Here is a 27,150-nt window from a genome sequence, read left to right as displayed (position 1 = left end):
GCAATTGGGGTTAAGTGACTTTCCCAGGGTCACACAGCCAGTAAGTATCAAGTGTTTAGTCTGAAGCCAGATTTGAACTCAGATCCTCCTGACTTTCAGGGCTGGTTCTCTATCCACTGTGCCTGCCCCTGAAGTGAATTTTAAAAGATCAAATCAGTAATAAATAAAATGGTTCAAAAATATACAATTCAAGTTATAATGGGCTTTTCCTCCTTATTAAAACATTTATAAGATGGCATTTGAATCTAGATCTTTAATTCCAAATCTCTTGCTCTTTCCATTATACCACACTGCCTTTAGGTTGTTTTATAGTCATTTAGTCAAGCAACACAAGTAGAATCCTTTATTTCAATTAGCAGTTCTTTAAGTTGTTGGTAAGGAAATCAGAGAATCTTCCATTATACTTAGTTTATTTGAATAACAATCAAAAAAGAAAAGCATAATCCTGATAGTTATATTATTGAGTGTTTCTGTTTAAGAAATTCCTGGCAAAATATTTTTTATAAATTATAGTTTATCATATGATAAATGGGTTCTATTTGGAAACATCTGTTTGAAGTCAATTTAAGCTTGGAAAATGGTGGTAGTGTCCAACTTCATGGAATGGGCTGTCTTATGAAGCAGCCGGTGGAGCAGTAGATAGAGCACTGGGCCTAGAATAAAAAAGACATGAGGTCCACATTAACTGTGTGACCCTGGACAAGTCATTAACCTTTATTGCCTCAGGTTTCTCAACGGTAAAATGGGGATAATAACAGCACTTACATTGCAGTGTTGTGAAGCTTGAAAGACATTTGTACAAGTGCTTAGCACAGTGGCCAGCATATATTAAATGCTATATAAATACTTGTTCCTCTCCCCTTCCTTTCTTTTATGAGGTATTTAGCTTGCAGGCCCTGGAAATATTCAAGCTAAAGCTGCGTGACCACTTGTCAGGGATATTATAAAGAGGAGTCATGCTTTAGGTGTGGGTTTCACAGGGTCACCTGTGCCATTGCTGTGATTAGGAAGAGCTGTAAAATGACTGAGAGTCAGCTTGGTAGATAAGAGGGATGGAGAGAAAAAGAGTAGATAAAGGGGTAACCTTGGGGTCAGGGAAACCTGAGTTCAAGTACTGTGTCTCTCTTCTACTGGCTGGGTGACCATGGATGAGTCACTTCTCCTCATAATGCCCCACTTAACTCTCTAAGATAAAAATTATAGATGAACTGTTGATCTGCATTGGTACAGGGAAATTCTATACCAGGAGTTCCCAAATTTATGAAGTTACATGACCAAACCAAAACTATAAAGGAGAGAGTTCTCTTATTGAATGTTGTCAGGCAGAGAACAAATAGGCTAATGATCACTTATCAAAGATTTTGCAGAAAGTATTCATGCTTCAGGTGAGGATTGAGCTAGCTGACTTCTGAGAGGTCCCTTTTATTTCTAAGATGGCTGCTGGAATGACCATGAGATCCCTTTCCCTCGAGAACCGTAGAAGACATTTGGTGAGGGAATCAATAACTAGTTAATGTTTTATTGATTCATTCTAAATCTCTTCTTTTGTCTTTCTGCCACAGGGAACACACTGAGTAACCTGATTATGATTCTACCTCCAATCTGTGGTGCCATTCAGACAGTCAGAGATGGACTGGAAAAGCGGTACACAGCTTCCTATTTGGCTCTTACAGGTATATTTGGGTATTACAGGTATGGGTGGAGCTTCCCATGAAATGATCATCCTCAGCACTGGCATGTTCTTTTTGTTTTTCCGTCTATAAAAGTAAATGGTCACACTTTGGCATTGGGAGCCTATTAAGCAAAAACTAAGGCTCATGTTTTCGTGTGCATAAATGAAAACTTTGATATGGATTTCCAGGTGGGGTTGGTCTGGTTTTTTGGGTTTGGGGGTTTGTTTGTATTTTTGTTAAAGTAGATGGATACCTATATGCTGAGGCACTTTCTATGATAGTAAAATGAAAATTTTCTGGCCTTCAGTCACTGATCCAGCCCGACATGAGTTTAGAAGACTGTAAATAAAAAAAAAAAAGACTGTAAATAAGGTTCTTTATGCAGATTTACAGAAGCCTTCTTGAGAAGTCCTCAATCACTACCAAATAGCTTAATACCATTGCAGTTTTGAAACTGTGGCATGTACTCAAATAAACAAACAAGGAAATGAAAATCTCAGAGGAATTAGGTCAACAGGACATTTTTTCTTAGCTACTATCTCTTTCTCCTTTTGGGGTCAGACACATAATCATATACTCTGATCTGGAAGAGTCTCAAGGACATCAGTTAGCAAGCATATACCCGCCATGTACCTGATCTGCCTGCTGGGAGGTACAGTAACAAAAACAAACTGCTCTCAAAGAGTTTACGTTCTTATCTGGGAAAACAACATTTGCACATATAAGTAAATACAAGTAGGTACATAAATACAGAGAGGGGAGGGCAGGGGAGGAAGGGGACTAAAGAAAGATCTTGGGGCAGCTAGGTGGCGCAGTGGATTGAGCACCAGCCCTGGATTCAGGAGGACCTGAGTTCAAATCCGGCCTCAGACACATAACACTTACTAGCTGTGTAAACCCATCGCCTAGCCAAAAAAAAAAAAAAAAGAAAGAAAGAAAGAAAAAGAAAGAAAGATCTTATGTGGGAGATAGCGCTTGAGCTGACCTTTCAAGGGAGCTTTGGTGATGAGAGAGTGCACTGCAGGCATACAAAGACATGGAAATGGAAGCTGGAGTGATATGAGTAAAGAGAACAGCAAGGAGACCAATTTGGCTAGAGTGTAGGAAGGGGAATAGTGGGTAATCAGCCTGGAAAGGTACACTAAAGCCAGATTGGTAAATTTCATCCTATTAGGAGTCTCTGGAGCTTTTTTGAGAAGGAAAGAGACATGGTCAAGCCTGTGCTTAAGGAATATCACTTCAGTGATATTCTCTGTGGAGAATGTATTGTAGAGGAAGAGGAGAGACTTCAAGCAGAGAAAGCAGTTAGGAGGCTATTGCGGTAATCCAATCTGTTTCAAAAAAGGAGCCCCCAACACACATCCTTGAAAAGTTGCCATCTAGACTAGAAACAATTGTTGGCTAGGTGTGGTGGCCAGTCTTCTGGTGATGAGCCTTTTTGAACTGAGTCAGGCTGTTCGTCAGGCAGGAGACTCATAGTCCATCATGGGACAGCTCTTTCAAACCTTTTCTTCCCTCCTCAAACCACAGCTGCTTCTCTCTCAACCATCTCAGATAAGAACCTTTGTTCATGTTTCACTGAAAAAAAAAAAAAGCAAAAACCTGAGGCCATTCGCTGAGATCTCTCCTCCGCCATCTCACAATACTCAGGTTCTTTCTGCCACTGTCACCCTTCACTGCTGTTTCACATGAAGACATAACAAGGTCAACAGTGACATTCACTAGCATTTAACAAGTATAGTATGGATGAACAGCCCCAAAGTCATATAAGTGATTCTTTGTAGGCATGGTCTTAATGTGGAGATAAACTAGAAAAGACGTCCTGGGACTTCTTTTGAAGGCTTTGAAGCCTTGTTTTGAATAAAGAGCCCTATATTTTCCCCAAGGGGCTTGAAAGTCAAGTGATTCAGGCTCTTGTCTCTGCTGTGCCACCACATAGAAGTGTATGACTTCCTCTCTCTGGATCAATCCTCTATAAATATCAGGAATTGTATGAAGTCATCTCTAATGCCCCTTCTTCTTCTAACATTCTTTGTTCTTTCTATATTCTAATTTTCTTTGTTCTAGGGTCCCTTCCAACTTTAAAATTCTATAATCAGTAGTCATTTCTAACTTCAGTTCCAACATCCCTTCAGTGAAAAAATGAAATTGACAACCAGGAAAATAAACTAAACTATAAAATAGATGAAACAAATTAGAAAGTAAAAAGAAACATAGCAAAAAATTTGATGCCTCTTCACAATTCAAAACCAAAGCAGGAAGGTACTGAAGGGGTAAAAGCACAAAGACACAGTAACTTCCTGAACAAAAGGACCATTGGAAATTCTTTAAATGGAGGAACTTTAATTGATTAATTTCAGTGTGATGGTACCTGTAATCAACCACTGTCTCCTGACTGAATCAGACTAATATAAGACTAATCAGAAATGATCTGAACGTGCTGTGCCCTTCTGTCCAGAGAACATGTGGAAGAAGCTTTAGTACAGAGCATAAAAGACTAATAACCTTTAAAATTCCAGCAATTACTGTTAGTAATGAAAGAAAAATAAAATCAATGTGCCGTGGTGACAAGGGCCTTCTGAAATAGTTTGTGAAGCTTTCTAACCTATTTATTTCCTTTTTTATCTGATTCTGACCACTGGACACTGAATCAGTGAACGACAGTTCACTCATTCAGCCCCTGAGGAAAATACAAGGAGAAATAATCAGAAAACCATAGAGCTGCTAAGGGTCTTAGGGATAGATCACCTGATCACAGAATCTCTCGGTAGTGAAAGGAACTTCCAAGGCTCTCTGTTCTGGCTTATACTTGAACAAGAATCTCCCTCTGTAACATATCTTATAGGTGGTCATGTAGCTTGTACATGTCCAGTGGCCTCCCATTTGTAGAACTTTAATTATTAGTAAATGTTTTCTCATATCAAGCCAAAATTTACTTCTTTGTAGATTCCATCCATTTTTTCCACATCTGCTATCTAGAGCCAAACAGAACAAATCTAATTCCTATTCCATATGATAGTCCTTCAAGACAGTCCTCTTGTTGTCCCCCAACATCCTGACTCTTCTCTTCTCCAGGCTAAGCATTCCTAGTTCCTTCCACCGTTACCATGATTTTGAGTCCTGGTTCAGAGAAAGGATAGGTAGTCTCACTGACTAAATTCTCCAGAGAAAGTCAGTCCCAAAGTGGTCAAAAGCTCTTAAGAATCCTGGAGAGGGGCAGCTTGGTGGCGCAGTGGATAGAGCACCAGCCCTGGAGTAAAGAAGACTCAGAGTTCAAATCCGGCCTCAGACACATAATACTTCCTAGCTGTGTGACTCTGGGCACATCACTTAACCCCAATTGCCTCACTAAAAAAAAAGAATCCTGGGGAAAGGAGTGTGGAAAAATAGGGATACTAATATACCGTTGGTGGAACTGTGAACTAATGCAATCATTCTGGAGAACAAGTTGAAACTGTGCCCAAAGAATTATAAAACTGTGTATACCCTTTGACCTGGCAATACCATGACTAGGTCTTATATCCCAAAGAGATCAAACAAAATGGAAAAGGAACTATTTATACAAAAATACTTATATCAGCTCTTGTCGTGATGGCAAAGAATTGGAAATCAAGGGAATGTCCATCAATTGGGGAATGGCTAGACAAGTTCTAGTATATGATTGTGATGGAATACTATTCTGCTATGAGAAATGACAAAGGGTGGGGGGTGATTTCAGAAAAACATAGCAAGATTTATATGAACTCATGCAAAATGAAGTGAACAAAACCAGGTGGACACTGTGCATAGCAACAGGAATTTTTTTTTTAAGTTTTAATGTTCCATTTTTTCCAGTTACTTGTAAAACAATTTTTAACCTTTTTTTATAATTTTGACTTCCATATTCTCTCCCACCGTCTCTCCTCTCTCCCCTCCTTGAGAAGGCAAGCAATTTAATACAGGTTATACATATGCAGTCATGCAAAACATATTTCCATATTAGTCGTTGTGAAAGAAATCATAGACAAAAAAACCCAAAAGGAATAAAGAAAATCAAAAAGCAGTACACTTTGGTCTGCATTCAGATTCCATCAGGTCTTCTTCTAGAGGTGGATAGCATTTTTCATTTTAAGTCCTTTAGAATTGTCTTGAATCTTTGTATTGCTGAGAATACCTAAGTCATTCTCGGTTGATCATTGTACAATATTGCTATTACTGTGAACAGTGTTCTCCTGGACAGTAACAGTAGTATTGTAAGGATGATGAACTGTGAAAGACTTCGCTACTTTGATCAAGACAGTGACCCAAGACAATTCCAAAGGACCCATGATGAAAATTGCTATCTGCTTCCAGAGAGAAAAATGATGAAGCATAAATGCAGATTGAAACATACTTTTTTTTACTCTATTTTTATTCTATTTTGTTTTTGTTTTCTTTTGCAACATGGCTAATATGGAAATATATTTTGCATGATTTCCCATGTATAATCAATATCAAAATGCTTGCCTTCTCAAGGAGGGAAGAGGGGCAGGAGGGATGGAAAGAATTTGGAACCCAAAATTTTAAAAAAATTATTGTTAATTTTTTTCACATGTAATTGGGAAATATTTAACAAAATAAATAAAAATAATTTTTTTAAAAAAGGAAGAAAAGAAAAACCACTACTAGGTCTGTATCCCAAAGAGATCAAAGGAAAAGGACTTATATGTACAAAAATATCTGCATCAGCCCTTTTTGTGGTGGCAGAGAACTGGAAATGGAGGGGATGCCCATTAATTGGGGAATGGCTGAACAAGTTGTAGTATATGGTATATGGTGTGGTATATGGAGTACTGTTGTGCTATAAGAAATGATGAGGGGGGTGGTTTCAGAAAAACATAACAAGAACCTATATTATTTGATGCAAAGTGAAGTAAGAAGAACTGGAGAATCATTGTGCACAAAACCAACAATGTTGTAATGAAGATCAACCGTGAAAGACTTGACTACTCTGATCAAGACAATCCCAAAGGACTCACGATGAAAATTGCTATTCACCACCAGAGAACTGATGAGCTCTGAGTACAGATCGAAGTATAATTTTATCACTTTGGCTTTTTTTGCAATATGGCTAATATGGAAATGTGTTTTCATGATTCCACATGCATAATTGATATATTATTTGCCTTTTCAGTAGGTGGTAAAGAGGTGGGAGAGAGGGAGAGAATTCGTAACTCAAAATTTAAAAAGCATGTTAAAAATAAATAATAAATTTTTAAAAAAAAGGAAATTGAGGCCCAGAGAGAGGGGAAGTGACTGCCAGTCCTCTGGCTCCGGATCAGTGCTTTGATCTGATAAGGACATAAGGACAGTTTCAGTCTGGCATAATGGATAGAGAGCCGGCATGGAAACCTTCAATAATAATGATAATCACTGACATCTATATAGTGCTTGCTCTGTGCAAGGTACTACACCTAGCATTTGACAATTACCATCTCCTTTGATCCCCGTGACAGTCTTGTGCCGTGGACAGTAAGGAGACTTGCCTGAATGGAGGAGGACCAAGTGGTTGTTGAGGGACAGTGGACAGTAAGATGAGCTTGGAGGTTCATCAGATGTGGCCTTGAGGTTAAGTCAGTAAGTCAGCAAGTGTTTATTAAGCACTTTTGGAGGCAGCTCGATGGCTCAGCACATAGAGTGCTGGGCCTGGAGTCAGGGAGACCTGAGTTCACATCTAGCCTCGGACACTTTACTAGCGCTCTGACCCTGAGCAAGTCACTGAACTTCTGTTTGTCTCTGGAGAAGAAATGGCAAACCACTCCATTATCCTTGCCCGCCAAAATCCCATGAACAGTATTGGTGTTCTGTGGTCCACAGAGTCATGAAGAGTTGTACATGACTGAACTGAATGACAGCAACAATGTACCTAGGCACTGTACAGATCAATAGGAATAAAAATGCAAGCAAAATATTCCCTGCCCTTTAGGAGCTTACACTCCAACGGGGGAATACAACACATAAAAGGGAGCTGAAAAGCAGAGAGGGGAGACAGGAGCTATCCGTTCAGTGACATGGTGAAGAACAAAGTCTGAAGAGTCAAGAGTGGAGCCCAAAGGGGAATGGAGACATGAAAGCCAGGCAGATGTCGTACTTGACATGAGCACTGAGGATGCACAACTTCCATTGCTCTTTGGCCTCAAGTGCTGGCCAGATCGCATCCTCTTTGGTGGGGGGGTGGTGCAGGAAGAAACAACCTTGCACATAGTTGGTATCTGTATTATTAAGTGAATCGTAGCGTGAAAGAAAGAATGCTGCTAGACATATGATCAAGAGAGACACTAATACCTAACTGTGTGATGGCAGGCAAATTGCTCAGTCTCTTTAGGCTCAAGTTTCCTCATTCACGTAACAAAGATCCTGACACTTATTTGTTATAAGCAAAGTGCTTTGTAAATCTTAAAAGTGATATATAAATCTAAGTTAATTTAAAACTTTAAGAATCCCTATGCCTGTCTGCTACTGAATTTCTTCACCATTGAATTTTTCTACATCCTCCAAAGCCCAACTCAGATGCTTCTTCCTCCCTGAAGTTTTTTGTGATGACCTGCTCGCTGCAGACTCACATACCACTTTGTTTTTACTTCTCTAATGTATTTTTTATGTTGTGTATTATAGTCATCTGAAATTATGTCTTATTCCTCTGTAAGACTGTAAGTTCAAAGAAAGCAAGAGCCATGTCTTATCTAAATCAATTATCTCTCCCAGCACCAAAGCTCTGACCATAGGAAGTACCTAAATGATTGCTGAAATGGCAAAGCAAAATGAAATTAAATGTTCCCTGTACCAGTTACAAATTCTGGCTTCTCTGTTCTTACTCTGTGCTCTCTAGCTCTTACTGTCCATATCCATTATGTCAAAGTCTGACTCAGAATTTACCTTCTCAGAAAAATCTTCCCTGACTAAATGTGACTTGCTATTCCCCCATTTAGTCTAGCCTGTTCTAGCACTTGCACATACAGTTATCTTAGAATCACAGAATCTATAATAGCTGTAATCTCTAATGTCTGTTCTGTCTTGCATTATTCATGTTCTGCTTTGTAATTGACCTGGAGTTCTTGTTGCATGTGTTTACCATCTAGTTTAGTGCCTGGCACATAGTAAGCACTTAATAATTGCTTGTTGACTTCAACTACTGAATGAAATGAAAACGAGACTTGATGTTCCTCTGTCATTGCTTCAAGCAAGAATGTTATTGAGAACATTAATACAGACTTCTGGTAAATCTCCAGGAAGGATGAATTGTTTTATTTGTTTTCATCTGTGCCTCCTGTTGTAGCATAGAAATAGAATGGAGAATTTCACCTGGCAGACCTCAAAAATGATTGAGTCCAACCCCTACCTGAAGCAGAAAGTGCTCCTATAACACTCCTGACCAGTGGTAATCTGACCTCCACTTGAAGATGTCCAGAGATTAGTCTGGGAAGTATGCTGCCTCCAAAGGCAACACATTCCACTTTTTAGACAACTTTAATTGTCAGGAAGTTTTTCCTAATATTGAGGGGAAAACTGTAACTTGTGTCCCTAGGTTTTAATTCTTCCCCTTGGGGTTGAGCAGTGCTAGTCTTATTAATCCTTCTTCCATTTGACAACCTTTCAAGTACTTGAAGACAGTGATGGTTTACCATTAAGTTTCACCTGGGTGGTCCATTAAATAGAGCATTGTACTTCGAGTTAGGAAGACCTGAGTTCAAGTCCTACTTGAAGTGTTTACTAGCTATATGACCCTGGTGGCTTACACTCCCTCAGCCTCAGAGTCCTCATCTGCAAAATGAGGGATGATGAACTCAGTGACCTCTGAGGTCCCTTCAGCTCTAAAGCGATGATTTCTCATGTGATTTCCCTTGACTGACCCACTTATGATGTGATTTCACGTCATGTTCGTTCTAGTTAGTTTTTCTTTGTCTTAGTTTTTCAGTGCCCCTCCTAAAATGTTTTCCCAGAACAAAACACAGTATTTAAGATATGGTCTCACCAGAGCAAAGAACAGTTGGTGCTTTTATTCCTTTCTGTGGACACTCTATTTCTATTCATGTTTCCAAGGTCATAGCCACTTTTATTAGTTGCTAGGTCATGTCCTTGACTTGTCTTGAGTTTACGATCCACTGTCACTTTTAGGTCTTTATCAAATAACTGATGACAAATTATATTGCCTAGATCATGTACTTATGTCTTTGATTTTTTTTAACTTAACTGCATTAAGTTGCAGAGAAGAGTATTTGGATTCAATATGGAGGGGGTATGAGAGGACTTCCTGACAGACTCCCCACAATAAAATGATTCCTGTAACTATTAATCCTACCATAAAAGATCAATCTGGTTCATATCTCAATTTTGGGAAAAAAATCCATTAAAAAATTAGTAAGTATTTACTGTGTGTATGCCATTAGGTCCAAAATGCATAGGGATAACTGTGATGTAAGGGAGTGGGAGATAATTGCAAATGCCAAGTCCAGGGAAAGTACTATGGGAAATGTGAGGAGGGAAAGATCATTTTCACCTAAAGAGAGATGGGAGTAATGGAGAGGGAAGGATCAAAAATGACTCTGATAGAGTAAGCCTTGGTGACTGTGAGGATAGGGGTGAATTCGAAGAATTATAAGAGAATTAGAATCAACAGAATTAGAAGAGTTGGGTGGAAGGAAAGATTTAGATGAGAAAATGGGGGATTTAATTTTGTATATGTTGAAATTGAGTCAGTTGCTCACTTAATAAACATTTATAAAAAGCCTACTGTATGCCAGGCACTATGCTAAGCAATGGGAATACAAAGAAAGGCCAAAGTCAGTCCCAGCTTTCAAGGAGCTTACAATCTAACAGGGGAGACAACATGCAAATAGCCATGTACAATCAAGCTACAAACAGGATAAATTAGAAGTAATCAACAGAGGGAGGGCATTGGAATTAATTAAGGCTTCTTATAGATAGACTGTGTGATTTCAGCTGAATCTTGAAGGAAGTCAGGCAAGGTAGAAGGCAGAAATGAGGAGGGAAACCATTCCAGGCATGGAGGATAGCCAGTGAAAATGCCTGGAACTGGGAGACAACATCTTGTCCAAGGAACAGCAAGAAGGCCAGTATCACTGGATCTCAAGAGTATATGGTGTAAGTATAAGGTGTAAAAAGACTGGAAAGGTGGGGGGAAGAAGCAGGTTGTAAAGGACTTTGAAAGCCAAACAGAAGATTTTATGTTTAATCCTAGAGTGATAGGGAGCCACTAGAGTTGACTGAGTAGGGAAAGGGATAGCATGGTTAGACCTATACTAATTTAGGAAGATCACTTGGTAGCTAAGTGGAGGACAGACTAGTGTGGGGAGAGATTTGGTGCAGGGAAACCAACTAAAAAGCTGTTAACAATAGTTGAGGCATGAGGGTATGAAAGCCTGCAATAAGGTGGTGGCATTGTCAGAGGAGAGAAGGGGGCATATATAAGAGAAGATAAAATTGCCTTGGCCATAGACTAGATTGGTAGGGATGGGGAGGGTGAGAGATCTGAGTGAGGAGTCAAGGATGAGATCCAGGTTTTAAGCCTGAGTTACTGGGTAGTGGTACCCACAATAGTAATAAGGAAGTCAGGAGGAAGGGCAGGTTTTGGGGAAAAGATAATGAATTGTTTTGAACATGTTGAGCTTAAGATATCTGTGTATAGCACATCTAGCTTGAGATATCTAATAGGTAGTGGGAGATGTGAGACAGGAGTTTGGAAGAAAGGTCAAACCTGGATAAGTAGATTTGAGAATCATTGAAATAGAGATGATAATTGAAACCATGGAAGCAGATAAAATCACCAAGCAAAATAGTATAAAGGGAGAAGATAAGAGGACTCAGGACAGAACCCTGCTGACCCCTTTATTAACAGGCCTCATGTGAATAAAGATCTGGCAAAGGAGACTGAGAAGCAGGATGTCAGATAAGTAGGAGGAGAACCAGGAAGAAATTAGTATCACAAAAAGCTAAAGGGGTAGTTAACAATATTACAAGCTACAGAGGGGTCAAAAAGGATGAAGACTAAGAAAAGGCCATTAGATTTGGCAATTAAGGGATGATTAGTGACTTTAGAGAGAGCATATTCAGTTGAATGACAAGGTCAGAAGCCTCAAAGAATGAAGAAAGTGAAAGGAAAGAAAGTAGAGGCACCTGTTGTAGATGGCCTTCCAAAAGGATGCAGATACAAGAATGGTCCTAGAGCTCTGCAAAGAGGTTGGAAATAGAGATAATAGAGGTACAGCTTTATGAACTATTAAATTAAATGATTTATCAAGTATTTACTATATTTACTATTACATAGTATGTGTTTGCTAGGCACTGGAGATACAAAGGCAGGGGAAAAAAGTCCTTGCCCTCAAGGAGTTTGTTTTAACAGGAGGCAACAACATGGACAGATAAATATATATTATATACTTACATACATGTTGTTGTATGTGTCTATAGTATTGTGTATGTATGAATCCAGGTCCCATCATGAAGGCCTGACCCCAAAAGGATCAATTTCTATTTCTTTGTTTATTGCCCCTCTTGGATTTAATGCAAGGAAATCTCCAAAGTTAATATTGAGATATAGTTTATGTCTAGGATGACCTAGATGTGGGCAGCAAGTTCCTAAGCCCCTGCACAGGTATATAGTATGATTATGGGGCATGAGACAAGCCTTTATTTCAGCCTGAGAAAAATGTTTAAGGCACTAAGCAGTAAGGACCTACAGGAACCTCTGAACAAATTTTTAAATTATCTGCAGAAAAGTGATAATTTAATCAGTGGAAGTAGATAAACTCACCAGTTAAAGATTATAGACAAAGAAGAGAAGAGAATCAAGGACAGAACCTTAGGGTACATCCAAGAAGGGTGTATAATGAGGAGCTTTCAAAGTAAACAGAATTGAGAAATTTGGGAGGTACGAGAGCCCAAAGAATGTTGTCCTTTGGAAGCCAAGGGAGAAGAGTTTCAAGGAAGGGGATGGGCTACAGAAAAGTAAAGGAGAAAGCAAACAGAAAAAAAAAGGCCACTGACTTTAGTGATAAGATCACAAGTGACTATTTCAGAAGAGCAGTGGGAGCACAACATATTGTGAGCAGCTGAAGAATGAGCAGGTGACAAGGAAGTAGAAATAGTCAGTTTAGGTCACTTTTTCTAGTTGGCAGTGAAGGGGAAGAAGCAGGGTGATAGCTTGAAGGGGTAGGAGGGCCAAGGAAAATTTGTGTGTTTTTTCCAGGATAGTGAAGAATTGAGTTTATGAACAGGAAGAGGTATTTGGAAAGGACAGTAAAGATGCGTAAGACAAGAAATGACTGAGCACTGTCGTGGAAGGGCCAGGGTTAGATGAGATGGAAGTGGTAACAGGGAGAGAGCAGTGAGCTTAAGGGGAGTAACAGAATACTGACCGATCATTAAAAATATCAAGAGACACAATTCATTTGGAGCCAAAGAGTTCTTTTACACAGGGTAAACGCAATGTGATTGGAACTTGATGGGGACATGAGGGTTATGCCATTTAGTCTTGAAATACTGAAGCAGTACTTTTCATTGAAAAAGAGCACTGGGTAAAGATCTGAGTTTGAATGCCCACTCTGCTGCTTTATTATCTGTATGACCTTGGGCAAGTCCCTTAACCTCTCTGAGCCTCAGTTTCTTCATAAGTAAAATAAGGTCCCTAGGGACTAGAGGACCCCTGGGATCTCTTGTGTCTCTGATTCTATTTTCTGTTGCATAAAACAAGCAAATACTTCAGAGTCAGTGCTTACAGTTCATTAGAGTCCTGCTGACGTCCCTGTTCTGAGTTCTCTCCCAGCTCTAGGGTCACTTCCCGTTTTGACATTCTATGTTCTAAAATTCTTTTCAACTCTGATATTCCTTATTCTGAGGTCTCTTCCAGTTGTGATATTCTATAATTAAAGTCATTACCAAATGATACTTGTTGAATCTTCTAAGTAGTCCAGGAATTCTAGTTAATATTTATAAACCATAAAATTCTAAATGTAAAGTGTGATTGCTTAAGTATGTTTTTTTAAATGTTAAAACTCTTCTGAAGATAGATTTTACTTCAGCCTTAAATGATAGCTTCGTTTTCATCACAAGATACATAAATAAACTTGCCCTTATTAAAATGAGTCATACTGACTTAATTGACTTCAGTGGAGTTTTTCAATTTGGTGGTATGCTTTCATAAAAAAGTTACGGTTTACTGGACAACCCGAAAGATTTCCTTGTCATTGAAACATACCAATTTCCCCAAGACACAGGCCTGATAAATGTAATGACTTTTAATTTGTTTTTGGTTTTTTTTTGCTTTGTTTCACTTGATTTTCTTTCCCACATTTCATGTGTCTAGAAGCAGTTTCTCACTCCAGTTTTAGTAGATTGCTAAAATATCAAATTCTTTTTCTTTTTTTCCCCCACTTCCCACATACCTCCTTCTTACCCCCTAGAGCCTTGGCATAGTACCTCCTGCTGGTTCAAAGGGCAGGCGCTATAAATCTCACAACATTAAGTTACAGTTACTGATGTACTGCCCAAGTTCTGGAAGAAAAAAATTAGATATGATTAAGGTATATTAGACTTTAAAAATTAGAGAGTCATTATTATATTTACTCATAGAATGTCAGCACTAGAATGTATCATAAAAAATGTAAGCTAGCGAAAATGAATGTTAGATCATAAAATGCCCATGTCAAAGATAACTTAGAGGGATACCAAGGCTAACCCTGTTGTTTTGCAAATGGGAAAATTCAGGCTCAGGGACGTCAATTGACTAGTTAGTGGCAGGTTCAGGATTTTAATCTGTTATCTCCTGACTGACAGAAATAGAAAATAAAATAAGAAAACTTAAGATGGGAAAGCATGGTGACTGTGAATGAAGAGAATGGAACATATATAGGAGAGATTTTATGCAGGCAAATTGACAATATTTGGCAGTAGTTTGGATATGTGGAATAAATGTGAGGAGGGAGTCAAGGATAATAACTGCATGACTGGGAAGATGTTGATGTCCTCAATAATAATAGGAAAGTTGAGAAAAGGGGAGGATTTTAGGGAGTAAATGAGTTCTGTTTTGGGCATGTTGAGTTTGAGATGCCTATAGGATATCCAGTTTGAGATGTTTAGGAGGCACTTGATGTTATGGGACTAGGGCTCAGTAGAGAGATTTGGACTGTATCTATAAATCTGGGAAATAGAGATGGATCCACAGGAGCTAATGAGATCACAAAGTGAAAAAGTATAAAGGGAGAAGACGAGGACTTGGGGCAAAGCTTTGGGATATGCCACATGGTTAGTACATGTCATCTGGATGAGCATCCAGTAAAGGAGATTAAGAAGGAGTGGTCAGACAGGTAGGAGTAGAACCAGGAGAAAACAGTATCATGAAAACTTAGAGAGAAGAGATTATTTAGAAGAGCATGAGCAGCAATGTCAAAGGCTGATGCCAAGAATGATGAGGACTGAGAAAAGGCAATTAGATCTGGCAGTTAAGAAATCTGTGGTAACTTTCAAAGAGCCATTTCATTTGAATGATGAGATCAGTTGGAAGCTAGATTGCATATCCAGGGTTTAGAATCTAATGAGAGAGAGATAGAGTCAAAGGGAATATTTTTGCCTACTTGTCCCAACATATCACCTCCAGAATCCAGAAATCATGCTAGAGTGAAGATTTCTGGAGTGAATTCTGAACAGTAAAGTCAATAAAAAGTCACAATGAATCATTTTCCCAACCTAGGGCAGCTTAGGTCTTCCTAAGAAGAGAGGTTTGCAGACACTGGGGTGGGGGCTGGCCAAGAGTGCAGCACAGTGGAAATAGCAATGGCAGCAGACCAGTAACATCCCAGAGCCCAGGGACTGAAAGGGAACCTAGATAGAGCACCAGTACAGGAAGCACCAGGGCAGAAAGAGAGCCCAGGAGACCCCTGAACTAGCATTAGGATCAGGAATGGGTGCCTTCTGGCAGCTCTGTCATTCATTACGCAGTTCCAGGTCACAAAGCTAGGGCAGAGAAGAGCAGTCTCTACACATGTGTGGGGCCCTAGCTGAATAATGAACACAAAACAAATTCCAGAAATTTAGCCATGTGGCTCTAAGCCTAGGAAGAGAGCGGTGACTCAGTTCTAACCTTTTTTGTTGTTTAGTCATGTCCTACTCTTTATGACCTCATTTGGAGTTTTTTGGCAAAGATACTAGAGTGGTTTGCCATTTCCTTCTCCAGTTCATTTACAGATGAGGAAACTGAGGCAAACATGATTAATGACTTGCCTAGGTCGCACAACTAGTAAATGTCTGAGGCCACATTTGAACTCAGGAAGATGAGTCTTCCCAACTCCCCACCCAGTGCTCTATCCACTATGCCACCTAGCTCAGCATAGAATCCTAGAGTGAAAAACCATGGCAAGAGACAAAGACCACAAAGGATCCAGCAGTTCAGTCACTGTGAACCAGCAGAACCTCCCACTGGACTGACAGTGACTGAGTTCAGCATCAGTCTACTGAAATTCAATGACACACAAGCCAGCAGACTCAAACCTGGGTCAGAAACTTGCAGATCTCAGATAAGAAGGATGGTGAACAGACATCTCCCTGGATCACACCATTTTGGAAGCACTGAAAACTTAGAAGCCCCTAAACTGAGCTGTGTGAGCACAGATGCTCGTGTTAGACACTACTCCTTCCCAGAAGTGAGCAGAGTCCAACATTAACATAAAATCCTAAATCAAAATCAGTAAATAGGTTGGAAGAATGAACAAACAAACGAAGAACCCAACTATACATGCTACAATGATGACAGGGAAGCTTAAGACACAAATACAAAAGGAGACATTGATTTGAAACTATCAAGCAAAGCCTCAAAGAAAAATACAGGTTAGACACAAGTCCAACAACAACTCCTAGAAGAGTTAAAGCAAGAGCTAAAGGAAGAGATAAAAACAGCAAAAAAAATTTTTTTTTAAATCAAATAAGCATGATAGAGGAAAAAATGAGGAAAGAAATGAGAGCTATCCAAGAAAGTTATGAAAAAAAATTAACAGCTTGGTATAAAAGAAGTATAAAACCTTGCTGAATAAAATAACATCTTAAAAATTAGAATTACTCAAATGAAAGTTAATGACTCCATGAGTCATTAAGAAATAAAACAAAATCAAAGGAAAATATGATATATCAGGTAGGAAAAACAACTGATGTGTAAAATACATTCAGAGATAATTTAAGAATCATTGGACTAGCTTGAAAGCCATGAACAAGAAGAGCCCAGATATTATATTTTAAGAAACTATAAAGGAAGACTTTCCAGACAGTTTAAAACCAGAGGAAAGTAGAAGTTAAAAGAGTCTTCTAGTCACCTTCTGAAAGAAACCACAAAATGAAAGTTTCCAGGAATGTCATAAAATGCAGAACTCTCAGGTTAAGGAGAAAATACTGCATGGAGCCAGAAATAAAGGATTAAAGTACTGTGGGGCCACAATAAGTACCACACAAAATTTAATAGATACCACAATAAAGAAACCAGAGGGCTTGGAATATGATATTCCCGAATATAACCAAGAATAACCTGCCCATCAGAACTGAGTATAATCCTACAGGGAGGAAAATGAATTTTTAATTAAATAGAGGACTTTCAAGCATTTCTGATTAAAGGACCAGAGGTGAACAGAAAATTTGACATTGAAACATAGGACTCAAGAGATCCATAAAAAGATAAATGTGAATGAGGAATTATAAGGGACTAAAAAGAAGGTTAAGCTACTTACATTATTATATGGGGAGATGCTACATGTAACCATTAGAACTTTATCATCACCATGGTTCTGAGAAGGAATCTAAACAGAATTAGACAGAAGGCCTGGGTATGATTCTGTCATGCTTGAATGATCAAAGAAAAGTGGAATGGGTGGGAAAGAAGAATCCACTGAGAGAAGAGAAAGGGAAAGGAAAGTTGGAGAAAATTACCTCACGTAAATGTGGTACACAAGGAAGAATTTATACAGTAGAAGGGGCAATGGGCAGGGGGAGTGGTCAACACTTGACCCTCACTCTCATCTGAACTAGTTCAAGGAGGGAAAAATATGCATACACACATAATTAAGTATAGAAATTCATCTTACCCAACAGGGAAGTAGGAGGGATGGGGTAAGAAGAAAATAAAAAGGAGGTAGATTAAGAGAGGTAGTGATCAGAAGCAAAATATACTCTTAAAGAGGGGACAGTGTAAAAAAGAGAAGGATAAGTATAGTGAATAAAATGTAGGAAAATGCAGTTAGCGATCATAACTGTGAATGTAAACGGGATGAACTCATGAAATGGAAGAAGATAGTAGAACAGATTAACAATCAGAATCCAACGATGTTATTTACAAGAAACACACTTGAAACAGAAAGCTGTACATAGAGTAGAACCTATGATGCTTCAGCTGAAGTTTAAAAAAAAAAAAGGTAGAGCAATCATGATCTCAGACAAAGCCAGTTCAGCATTAGAAAAATTATAAGCATAATTGGCTATATTGACAATGAAAATAACAAAAATCATATGATTATTTAAGTAGATGCAGAAAAAGATTTGGAAAAAATACAGTACCCATTCCTATTGAAAAACACTAGGAAGCACAGGAATAAATGGAGCTCTCCTTGAAATGATAAGTAGTTTCTATCTAAAATCAAGCTCAGGCATTATCTGTAATGGGGATAAGTTAGAAGCCTTTCCAATAAGATTAGGAGATAAAGTGAAGATACCCATTCTCTCCGTTACTATTAAGTATTGTACTAAAAATGTTTTCTATAGCAATAAGACAAGAAAAAGATATTAAAGGAATGAGCATAGGCTTTGAGGAAATATCACTCTTTGCAGATAGTTTACTTAAAGAACTCTAGAGAGTCAACTAAAAAACTAATAAAAACAATTAACAATTTCAACATTGTAGGTTATAAAATAAACCCACACAAGTAATCAGCATTTCTATATATTACGAACAAACCCAGCAGGAAGACATAGAAAAATTCCATTTAAAATAACTACAGATAGTATAAAATACGTGGGAGTCTATGTACCAAGGCAGACACAGGGAACTATATGAACACAGTTACAAAACATTCTTCATAATATCTTTAAAATGAAGACATTAAATAATTAGAGAAATATTAATTGTTCATGATAAGGCCAAGCCAATAAAAGGTCAGAATCTTAAGGGAATTGATGGAAAAAAACAATAAGAAAAGGAGAGTAGCAACATCATATCTCAGATTAGGTACACAATGTACAGAAGCAAGTCAGCACAGTAACCTAGTATTTGGTAAACTCAAAGAACTCAACTATTGGTGAGAGATCTCAGTATTTAACAAATACAAATAAATTTGACAGACTATAAAAGTAACCTGGCAGAAACTAGGCACAGATCAGCACCTCTACAGTATACCAAGATAAACTCAAAATGGGTACGTGATTTAGATATAAAGGGTGATACCATAAGCAAATTAGTGGAGCATGGAAGAAATTACCTGTCAGATCTATGGATAGGAGAAGGTTCACAGGAAGTAAAATGGATTGTTTTGATTATATAAGATGAAAAAGTTTGTACAAACAAAACCAGTACAACTAAACTCAGAAAAAACAGAAAATTAAATTTCAAAAAATCTTTGCAGCAAATTCCTCTGATAAAGGTCTCATTTCTTAAATATATAGGGAACAAAGTCAAATTTACAAGAATAAGTAAGAACCATCCCCTAGTTGATAAATGGCCAACAAATATGAATAGGAAGTTTTTAGAGGAAGAAATCAGAGCAATCTACAGCCATATGAAAAGTGTTCTAAATCACTAATAATTAGAGAAATTAAAATTAAAGCAACTCTGACTACTACCTCATACCTATCAGATTAGCTAAAATGAAAAAAAAGGAAAAATGACAAATGCTGGAAGGGCGTGTGAGAAAATAGGTACACCAGTGTACTGTTGGTGGAATTGTGAAATAGTCCAACGATTCTAGACAGCAATTTGGAACTCTGCTCAAATAGCTCTTAAGTTGTACATACCCTTTTACCCAGTGATCTTGCTACTAAGTCTATGCCCCCCAAAGAAATCAAAGAAAGAGGAAAAGGGCCTGTATGTACAAAAAAATTTATAGTAGCTCTTTTTGTGGGAGTCAAGAATTAAAACTGAGGGGATGCCCATCAGTTAGGAAATAGCTAAACAAGTTATGGTCAATTAATGTGATGGAATAAGAAATTATAAAGAAATAGTTTCAGAAAAAGTTGGGAAGACTTGTATGAACTGATGCAAAGTGAAAGGAGCAGAACTAGAATATTTTATATAGTAACAGCAATATTGTGAAAATAATAAACTTTAAAAGAATTAGTAACTAATCCATTCACTGACCAACCATAATTTGAAAGGACTAATTATGAAACATGTTATCTACCTCCAGAAACAGAACTTATGGAGCAATATATAACAAGGGCATAAGGTCTCATTCCATTACCCTCAAGGTGGCCCAGATCCATCTCTCTTCTTTTTTTCTTAATTTGTACACCTTCTACTTTTGAATGTCATAAAACTTCTTTACTTCTTCCATTGAAATTATTCACCAAACATCCTTCATCTTTCTTTGTGGTTTCTCCAGTTGAAATTATCTTCTTTTCATTCCATTTCTTTCATTCTGTGTTTGAAAAAAAAACCTATAAGTCATTCCACTTCCTTATTTTCCAATTGAACACTGATCCTCTCTTCTGAAATTCATTGACACCAATTGTCTCGCATCATTTATTCTCCAGTTAAGGCAAGACACCAGTCTCATTTCTTTATTTCTGTAAATGGACAAAATACACCAATATGTTTCTTTCATTCTACAGTTAAATCAGTACACTAACAATACACTTCCTGATTTCTCCAGTTAGAATACATAACAATCATCCCACTTCAGATCATTGAGGGTAAAGTTTTATTGTATGATTTACAAACCAGCTGAAATATCTTATCATGCCAAAAAGGTCAAAACTGTTTCTCCAGTGATTGTGCTCATACAACCTGGTCTCTTCTATACCAGGACTTACCCAGGGACACAACTTAACTAGTAAGTTAACTGATGGAGTATTTTGTTTGCAAAAATTCCATTAGTGTATTATTAATTATATTAGAAATTTCAAGTTCTCATTGAAATTTGTTTCCTTCGAAAATAACTAACGCTGGTAATATTGTCCTGCTTTACTCCCAAGTCCCTATGCATTCTCTTCTCTTCCAACCCAAATTTTGTGCTAATTGTTGTTTTTCTTTGTTTCAATTTCAGTGGTAGGATTGGGATCGTGGTGCTTCCATATGACTCTGCAGTATGAAATGCAGGTCAGTAACACCAACTAGGTCTGAACAGGCATGTATTTCCCTTAATGCGTAGCAGTGGTGAATGCTGAGAAAGCCAAAGAAAAGCACCCCCACACTCTCTCCCCTTGCTGCATCCCCCACCCCCACCACCCAAGTTTGTCCGTCTGTTGGAACTTGTTTTGGGAATTTGTATATCTGGAAGAAGTGAGACTGACTGAGTGGAAGGGGTGAAGAGCAAATTGGGTCTATACTTACGTAATTCCACAAACCATTTTGTGGTGGTGTTGTGTGTTAGTGCCCTGGGCTGGGAATCGAAGGGCATCTTGTCACTTCCCCTCCCTGGGCCTCAATTTCCCCATCTATAAAATTGGTGAGGATGGGTTGGGGTACAGTTTGAAATAGATCTAGATCACTTTGTATCTGTTTGGTATATAACTATACATACATACATACATACATGTTGTCTCCCCCAACTAGACTATAAGCTCCTTAAGGTTGGGGGCTGTTTTCACTTTTGTCTTTGTATCCCCAGTACCTAGCCTCAGTGCCTAACACATAGTAGGGAGAAATGCTTTTTGATTGAGATTGATTAAGTCTAAGGTTCTTTCCAACCCTGGCATTCTATGTTTTAAGTTCTAAAGGCTTACCCAGTTCTGACATTCTATGTTGTTAGATTCCATCAAGTTCTCACTTTTCATGTTCTATGTTCTAAGCCCCTTCTAGCCACACACAACTGCCAAAGTGATTTTCCTTAAGTATGGATCTCTGTCACTAAATAGCACTTGTTTCTGTTTTGGGCAGAAATCCTGAGGGTCTTCCCCTCCTAGATTGATTTTTTTTTTGACTAGATGAAAAAGGCCATTCTTTGCTTCATTTCTTACCTAGTCTTAATGGGCATTGCCTCAGACAAACTGAGACTTGGGAAAGACTTTAGCTTAAAAAGACCTAAGATCTCCCACTGCATCCAGGGCCATCTCCAGTCATCCTGATCTATATCTTGCTACTGAACCCAGATGGCTCCAGAGGAGAGAGTGAGGCTAGTGACTTTGCACAGCCCTCCCTCACTTAAAAGCAATTCACTTGTGAGTCATGACATCACCTTCCCAATGTCATGGTCCTCTTCCAGCGCAAAGGACAAACAGCAACAACTCAAACTCCAGTGGCTCATTTTTATGCCTATAGGATACATACATATATACATTTGACTTTTAAAATCCTTCACAACCTAGCTCCGACTTATCTTTCCAGACTTATTTTCCATTACTCCCCTTCCTGCACCATATGGTTAAGCCAGACCTGTCTTCTCTCTGTTCCTCACCTACAGCACTCTCATTTTTCTTCTCTGTATTGTTGGACCTGCTGTCCCTCATGCCTGGAATGCACTCCTTTTTCACCTCTATCTCATAGAAGCTCTTAATTCTAAATCCATCCCTGCTTCCAATTCTTAAGTCATTTGACATTAACATTAAAAAATTACTTCAAACCAAATTTCTATGCCCAGTTTTTCTCAAAAGCTCCAATCCCATAGCATCAACTGTCTGCTGGACATATCTACCAGGCTGTTCTATTAGTATCTGAAATTCAGAATGTCCAAATTAGAATTCCATGTTTCCTTCTTGAACTCTCCCTCCTCCAGACTTCCCATTTCATCCTCCTGGTTAACCTCATTCATGTAACCTCATAGTTATCCTTGACTCTGCCTGCTACCTCCCGACAATGACCAAATCCTGTTGATTCTTCTGACACAACATCTCTTGCCTCCATCCCCTTATTTCTACCTACATAGCCACTACTGTGATTCAGGCTTCTTACCTTTTACCTGAACTATTATGATAACCTCCTAATTGATTTCTCCAAATCCATGTTCCCACTTCTTGAATCTGTCTTCCAGTTGAAGTTGTCCCTGATCCCTCCTCAAATTACCTAGTATTTCCTTGTCTGTGTATATGTTGTATTCCTCTGGTAGCATCATAGTCCTTCATAAGGGCAAGAGCTATTGTTCTGGCCTTTATGGACCCAGCACTTAGCACATTGCCTGGCACATTATAGGCACTTAATAAATGTACATTGAATTAACCGCATCCAAAGTGTGAGCTTCACTTTTAACCACCTAGTTACAAGTGCTCAAAAATATATAAATATTTTCTCCTCTGTAAAATAGGATAGTAACACTCTACCTATACTCAAAGAATTACTGTGAATGAAATGACATATATAAGGTACTTTGTTAACTATGAAATACTATGTAAATATGAACTTTTATCACTGTTATTACAATTACTATTAGAAGCTCATTAAATGCTTTGTTATGTACATGAATTGAATGAATTTCACAAAATATTAGCTATAATTCCCATTAGTTCAGCTCTTACATACTTATCATCCTACTCCATAAGTTATTTTAGTTATTAATTATTTTTCAAAGCTGAAAAGAAAGTTTTTTAAAAAAGCTTATGGCAGATGCACCAAGCTAGATACCATAGAAAGAGTTACAGTGTAAGAAGAAAAATTGTGATAGAGATGCCCAGTAATTCACAGATGATGGAATCTAAGAAAGGAATTAATAACAAGACTAATGGCCTCAAATATCAGTACATAAATGCACAGAAATGGGAACAAACAAAGTGAACTGGAAATCCTATTATGTACTCAAATGCTCAGTTACATCTGTGAGCTCATCAATTTTGGGGGGGGAGAGGTCCTTCAGTGATGCAGATCCCTGCAAAGACTGTTGTATTCCGTGTTCTTATGTCACACAACAGTATGGGTAGAGTGGTAGCATAAAAAGATAGGGTTCTTAAAGGAGGTTTGCAATTTCCCAAAGACATTCCTGTTTACTCACCACTTCTTTTCAACTCTGAGCCCACGTTAACATCCATCAGTACTGCGTGTCCTAGTTATGCGTATTGATGGACAAGCTTTATAGGTTTTCTTTCCAAATGTAGGTGATAATCCAGGCAATTGATATTCTTCATCCATTTGGACTTTCCTATGGGCCAGACTTTTTTTTGAATGCTTCTAGATCTCTTCCAGGATGGTGTGCTATGTTTTTGGGATGTAATGCCACCAGCATAATGTCTTCTACAAATGGAAACATCTGGAGGACCTCATTATCCACAGAATAAACCCTCTTCAACTTGGCCTCTGAACAGGTTCTCTTCCATCTCTTTATAGTGTTTGCCACAAAGATGGAAAAAATCATGGAGAATATACATCTCTCTGTTTTATTTTTCACCTTATATTTAAGATCAGAGGTTCATTGAAAAAAGTTATTTCTGTTTTGTTTTTCAGGGAATCTTGAGTGATCTTTTTAAAGTATATGGATGGGAGATATATTGTTGGAAAAATAGCCTTATTTAAAGCAGCATTTTGTGCTACTGAATCAATTTTTTTCATAATCATACAATAAACAATGCATTCTTAACATCTTTTAGGCAATTAACAAGCATTTATTTAGAGCCTACTGTGTGCTGGGCACTATACTAGGTGCTGAAGAGACAAAGAAAAAAATAATCCCTACCCTCAAAGAATTTTTGTGGTAAAGAAGTGGTCCATTGATGGATATCACTTTGAAAGTCACCTTGTACCCTGTTAATACTCCAACAAGGATGCCCTTAGTCTGTGTGTAAATGACTCATATAAAAATAGTTGGGAGAATGTGTGTGTGTGTGTGTGTGTGTGTGTGTGTGTGTGTGTGTGTGTGTGTAGGTAAGTACTTGCTAATCTTCTCAGTTTTGTCTTTTTTGTTATTAATATGGTCCAAAGTTTTTTCTACTCTTTTAGTATCTTCTCCCCATAGATTCTTTGCATGTTGATCTTAAAACACTTTCACAGTATCTCTGAAGGCAGAGTCAAAATGATGGAGTATTTAATAGCAACATAGCATACCTTCCCATTAAATCTCTTCCACAAAGATGTAGAAAATACACTAGACCTTAATTCTGATGAAGAAAACAAAAAAAAAATGTCATAGTGAGTAACTTTTCTGGCCCAGGGAAGCTTAGGGAAACAGAATGAGAGTTCTATGGACATAGGACAAGATTTGACAGGAGCACACTGTTCACAGAGTATTCCAACACCCAGGAACCAGAAGAGGACTAAAACTGTGCCCCAGGGCAGGAAGTGCTGGGGCAGAAACAGATCCATGAACTAAGACAGGAACAGGTGCCATCTGGCAGGTTGGTTGCTCACTACACAGAACTGGGTCATAGATCCTGAGTAGAGATGATCTTAAGGGAGAGCATGGGCCCTCCTGTGTATTGAGCAACAAATACATTTCAGAAGCAAACATTTATAGTGTGGCTCTGATCCCAAGAGCAGAAAAGGAATTCAGTATTGAAGTTGAACGCAATGTTGAAGCCTACAATTGAATAACCAGAACAGGAGTCCCAGATTAAAGGGGAGCCTGCAGTTCGGTCACTCTGAACCTGCAGAGCCTCACAGTTAGCTGATAGTGGCTTAGTCCAGTGGCACTACTGAGATTCCTAACCAGGGTTAAGCCAACAGACCCAAACCGAGTCAGAAACTTGCAGAGGTCAGACCCAAAGGATCTGAACAGACCTCACCCCAGATCACATCAGTTTGGTAGCACTAAAAGCTTATAGATTCCCAGCCTCAGCTATGAAAACAGTGGGTTGTAAGAGGGCAGAAGCTCAAGCCAGACATTTCCCTTCCCACTTCAACTACTCCGGAAGTATGTAGAACCCAATACTAACATAAAGTCCTAAGTTAAGAAGTAAGCTAGAAGAAAGAGAAGACAAAAAAAAATCTCATCGTAAAGAGCTATTATGACAATTCAAGACACAAACCCAGAAGAAGAAAATTACTCAAAAACATCTATAAGCAAATGAGAGCATTAGGGGAGAAAACAGGAAAAGATTTGAGAGCTATGGGAAAAGACATGAAAAGAGAATTAACACCTTGGAACAAGAGGTCGAAAATCTTACTGAAGAAAATAACTCCTTAAAAATTAGAATTGACTAAATAGAAGTTAATGGCTCCACGAGACATCAAGAAATAATAAAACAAAGTCAAAAGACTGAAAAAAGTAGAAAAAACTGGGAAATATCTCATCAGAAAAACAACTGATCCGGAAGAGAGATCAAGGAGATTATTTAAAAACCATTAGACTACCTTGAAAGCCATGACCAAAAAAAGAGGCTAAACATCATATTAAAAATAAAAAACATAAAAGAAAACTGCCTAGATCTCTTAGAACCAGAAGGCAAAGTAGAAATCAAAAGAATCCACCAGTCACTTCCTGAAGGAAACTCCAAAATGAAAATTCTCAAGAATATTATAGCCAAAATTCAAAGCTCCTAGTTCAAGGGGAAAAAAAAAAACTTCACACAGCCAGAAAGAAAGATTTAAAGTACTATGGAGCCTCAGTCAGGATTACATAAGATTTAGCAGTCGCTAAGATCAACAACTTGGAATATGATAGTCCAAAAGGCAAAGACTCTAGGCTTACAACTAAGAATAACCCACCCAGAAAAATTGAGTATAATCCAACAGAGGAAAAAAAAAATGCATCTTTAATTAAATAGAGGACTCCCGGGCATTCCTGATGAAAGGACCAAAGCTGCATAGAAAATTTGACATAAAAATACAGGAATCAAGAAAAGCATAAAAAGATACAAAGACCACTGTTTGCATTCTTATATGAAAGATGTAGTACAATTGTATCTTCTCTCAATATACATTTAGTTTAATCTAGCTGCATTTCCTGTCTTCATTTTTTGGGGGGTATTGTTTCTACCTACCCTATAGACACAATCAGGACTGTAATATTAGGGTGCAAGTATGGTGGTTCTACTGTCCTTTATTGGTGAAATTAGTTTGTTATAGTAATCTTTGCAGATCTTTTCCATTTTTCTTCTATTTGCTGGCTTCTGTTTTCGTCCTTAATGCTCTTTGGATGAGTTTGCTTAGTTGGGTCATTTGCCAACCTTCCTTTAAACTGGGTTGCTTTACTCTACTTTTTGAGACAATACTGCTAATAATCATCCATCACCTGCGTTGTAAAATTTTATAAACAAATTTATTTTAAACCTGCTTTACATTTGGCTACTATCTCTCTCTACTTGGCACGCAAGTCAAATGTTCTCTGACTAAAGCACTTTCTGGGCAGCAAGGGGGTACGATGGATAAAAATCTAAGCCTGTGGTCAGGAAGACCTGA

The 27,150-nt window shown here is 38.2% G+C and overlaps 1 protein-coding gene across 2 annotated transcripts in view; it reads left to right on the top strand.

The window, feature by feature from the left end:
- Positions 1–27,150, top strand: part of ACER3 (alkaline ceramidase 3) — a 200,915-nt gene that overhangs the window by 96,632 nt on the left and 77,133 nt on the right. The window contains exons 2-3 of one of the 2 annotated variants that reach the window (XM_027848145.1): positions 1,563–1,673; positions 20,939–20,991. In XM_027848145.1, the coding sequence (XP_027703946.1) occupies positions 1,563–1,673; positions 20,939–20,991 (164 nt within the window). Of the gene's footprint in view, positions 1–1,562; positions 1,674–20,938; positions 20,992–27,150 lie in introns of those variants that run through there. The other variant, XM_027848146.1, reaches the window with a different exon arrangement.

This window comes from Vombatus ursinus, unplaced genomic scaffold (assembly GCF_900497805.2).
Source record: "Vombatus ursinus unplaced genomic scaffold, bare-nosed wombat genome assembly UNPS02005659.1, whole genome shotgun sequence".
Classification (NCBI taxonomy): Eukaryota; Metazoa; Chordata; class Mammalia; order Diprotodontia; family Vombatidae; genus Vombatus; species Vombatus ursinus.
The sequence above is the reverse complement of the archived record's forward strand: the minus strand, read 5'-3'. Positions and strand labels throughout refer to the sequence as shown.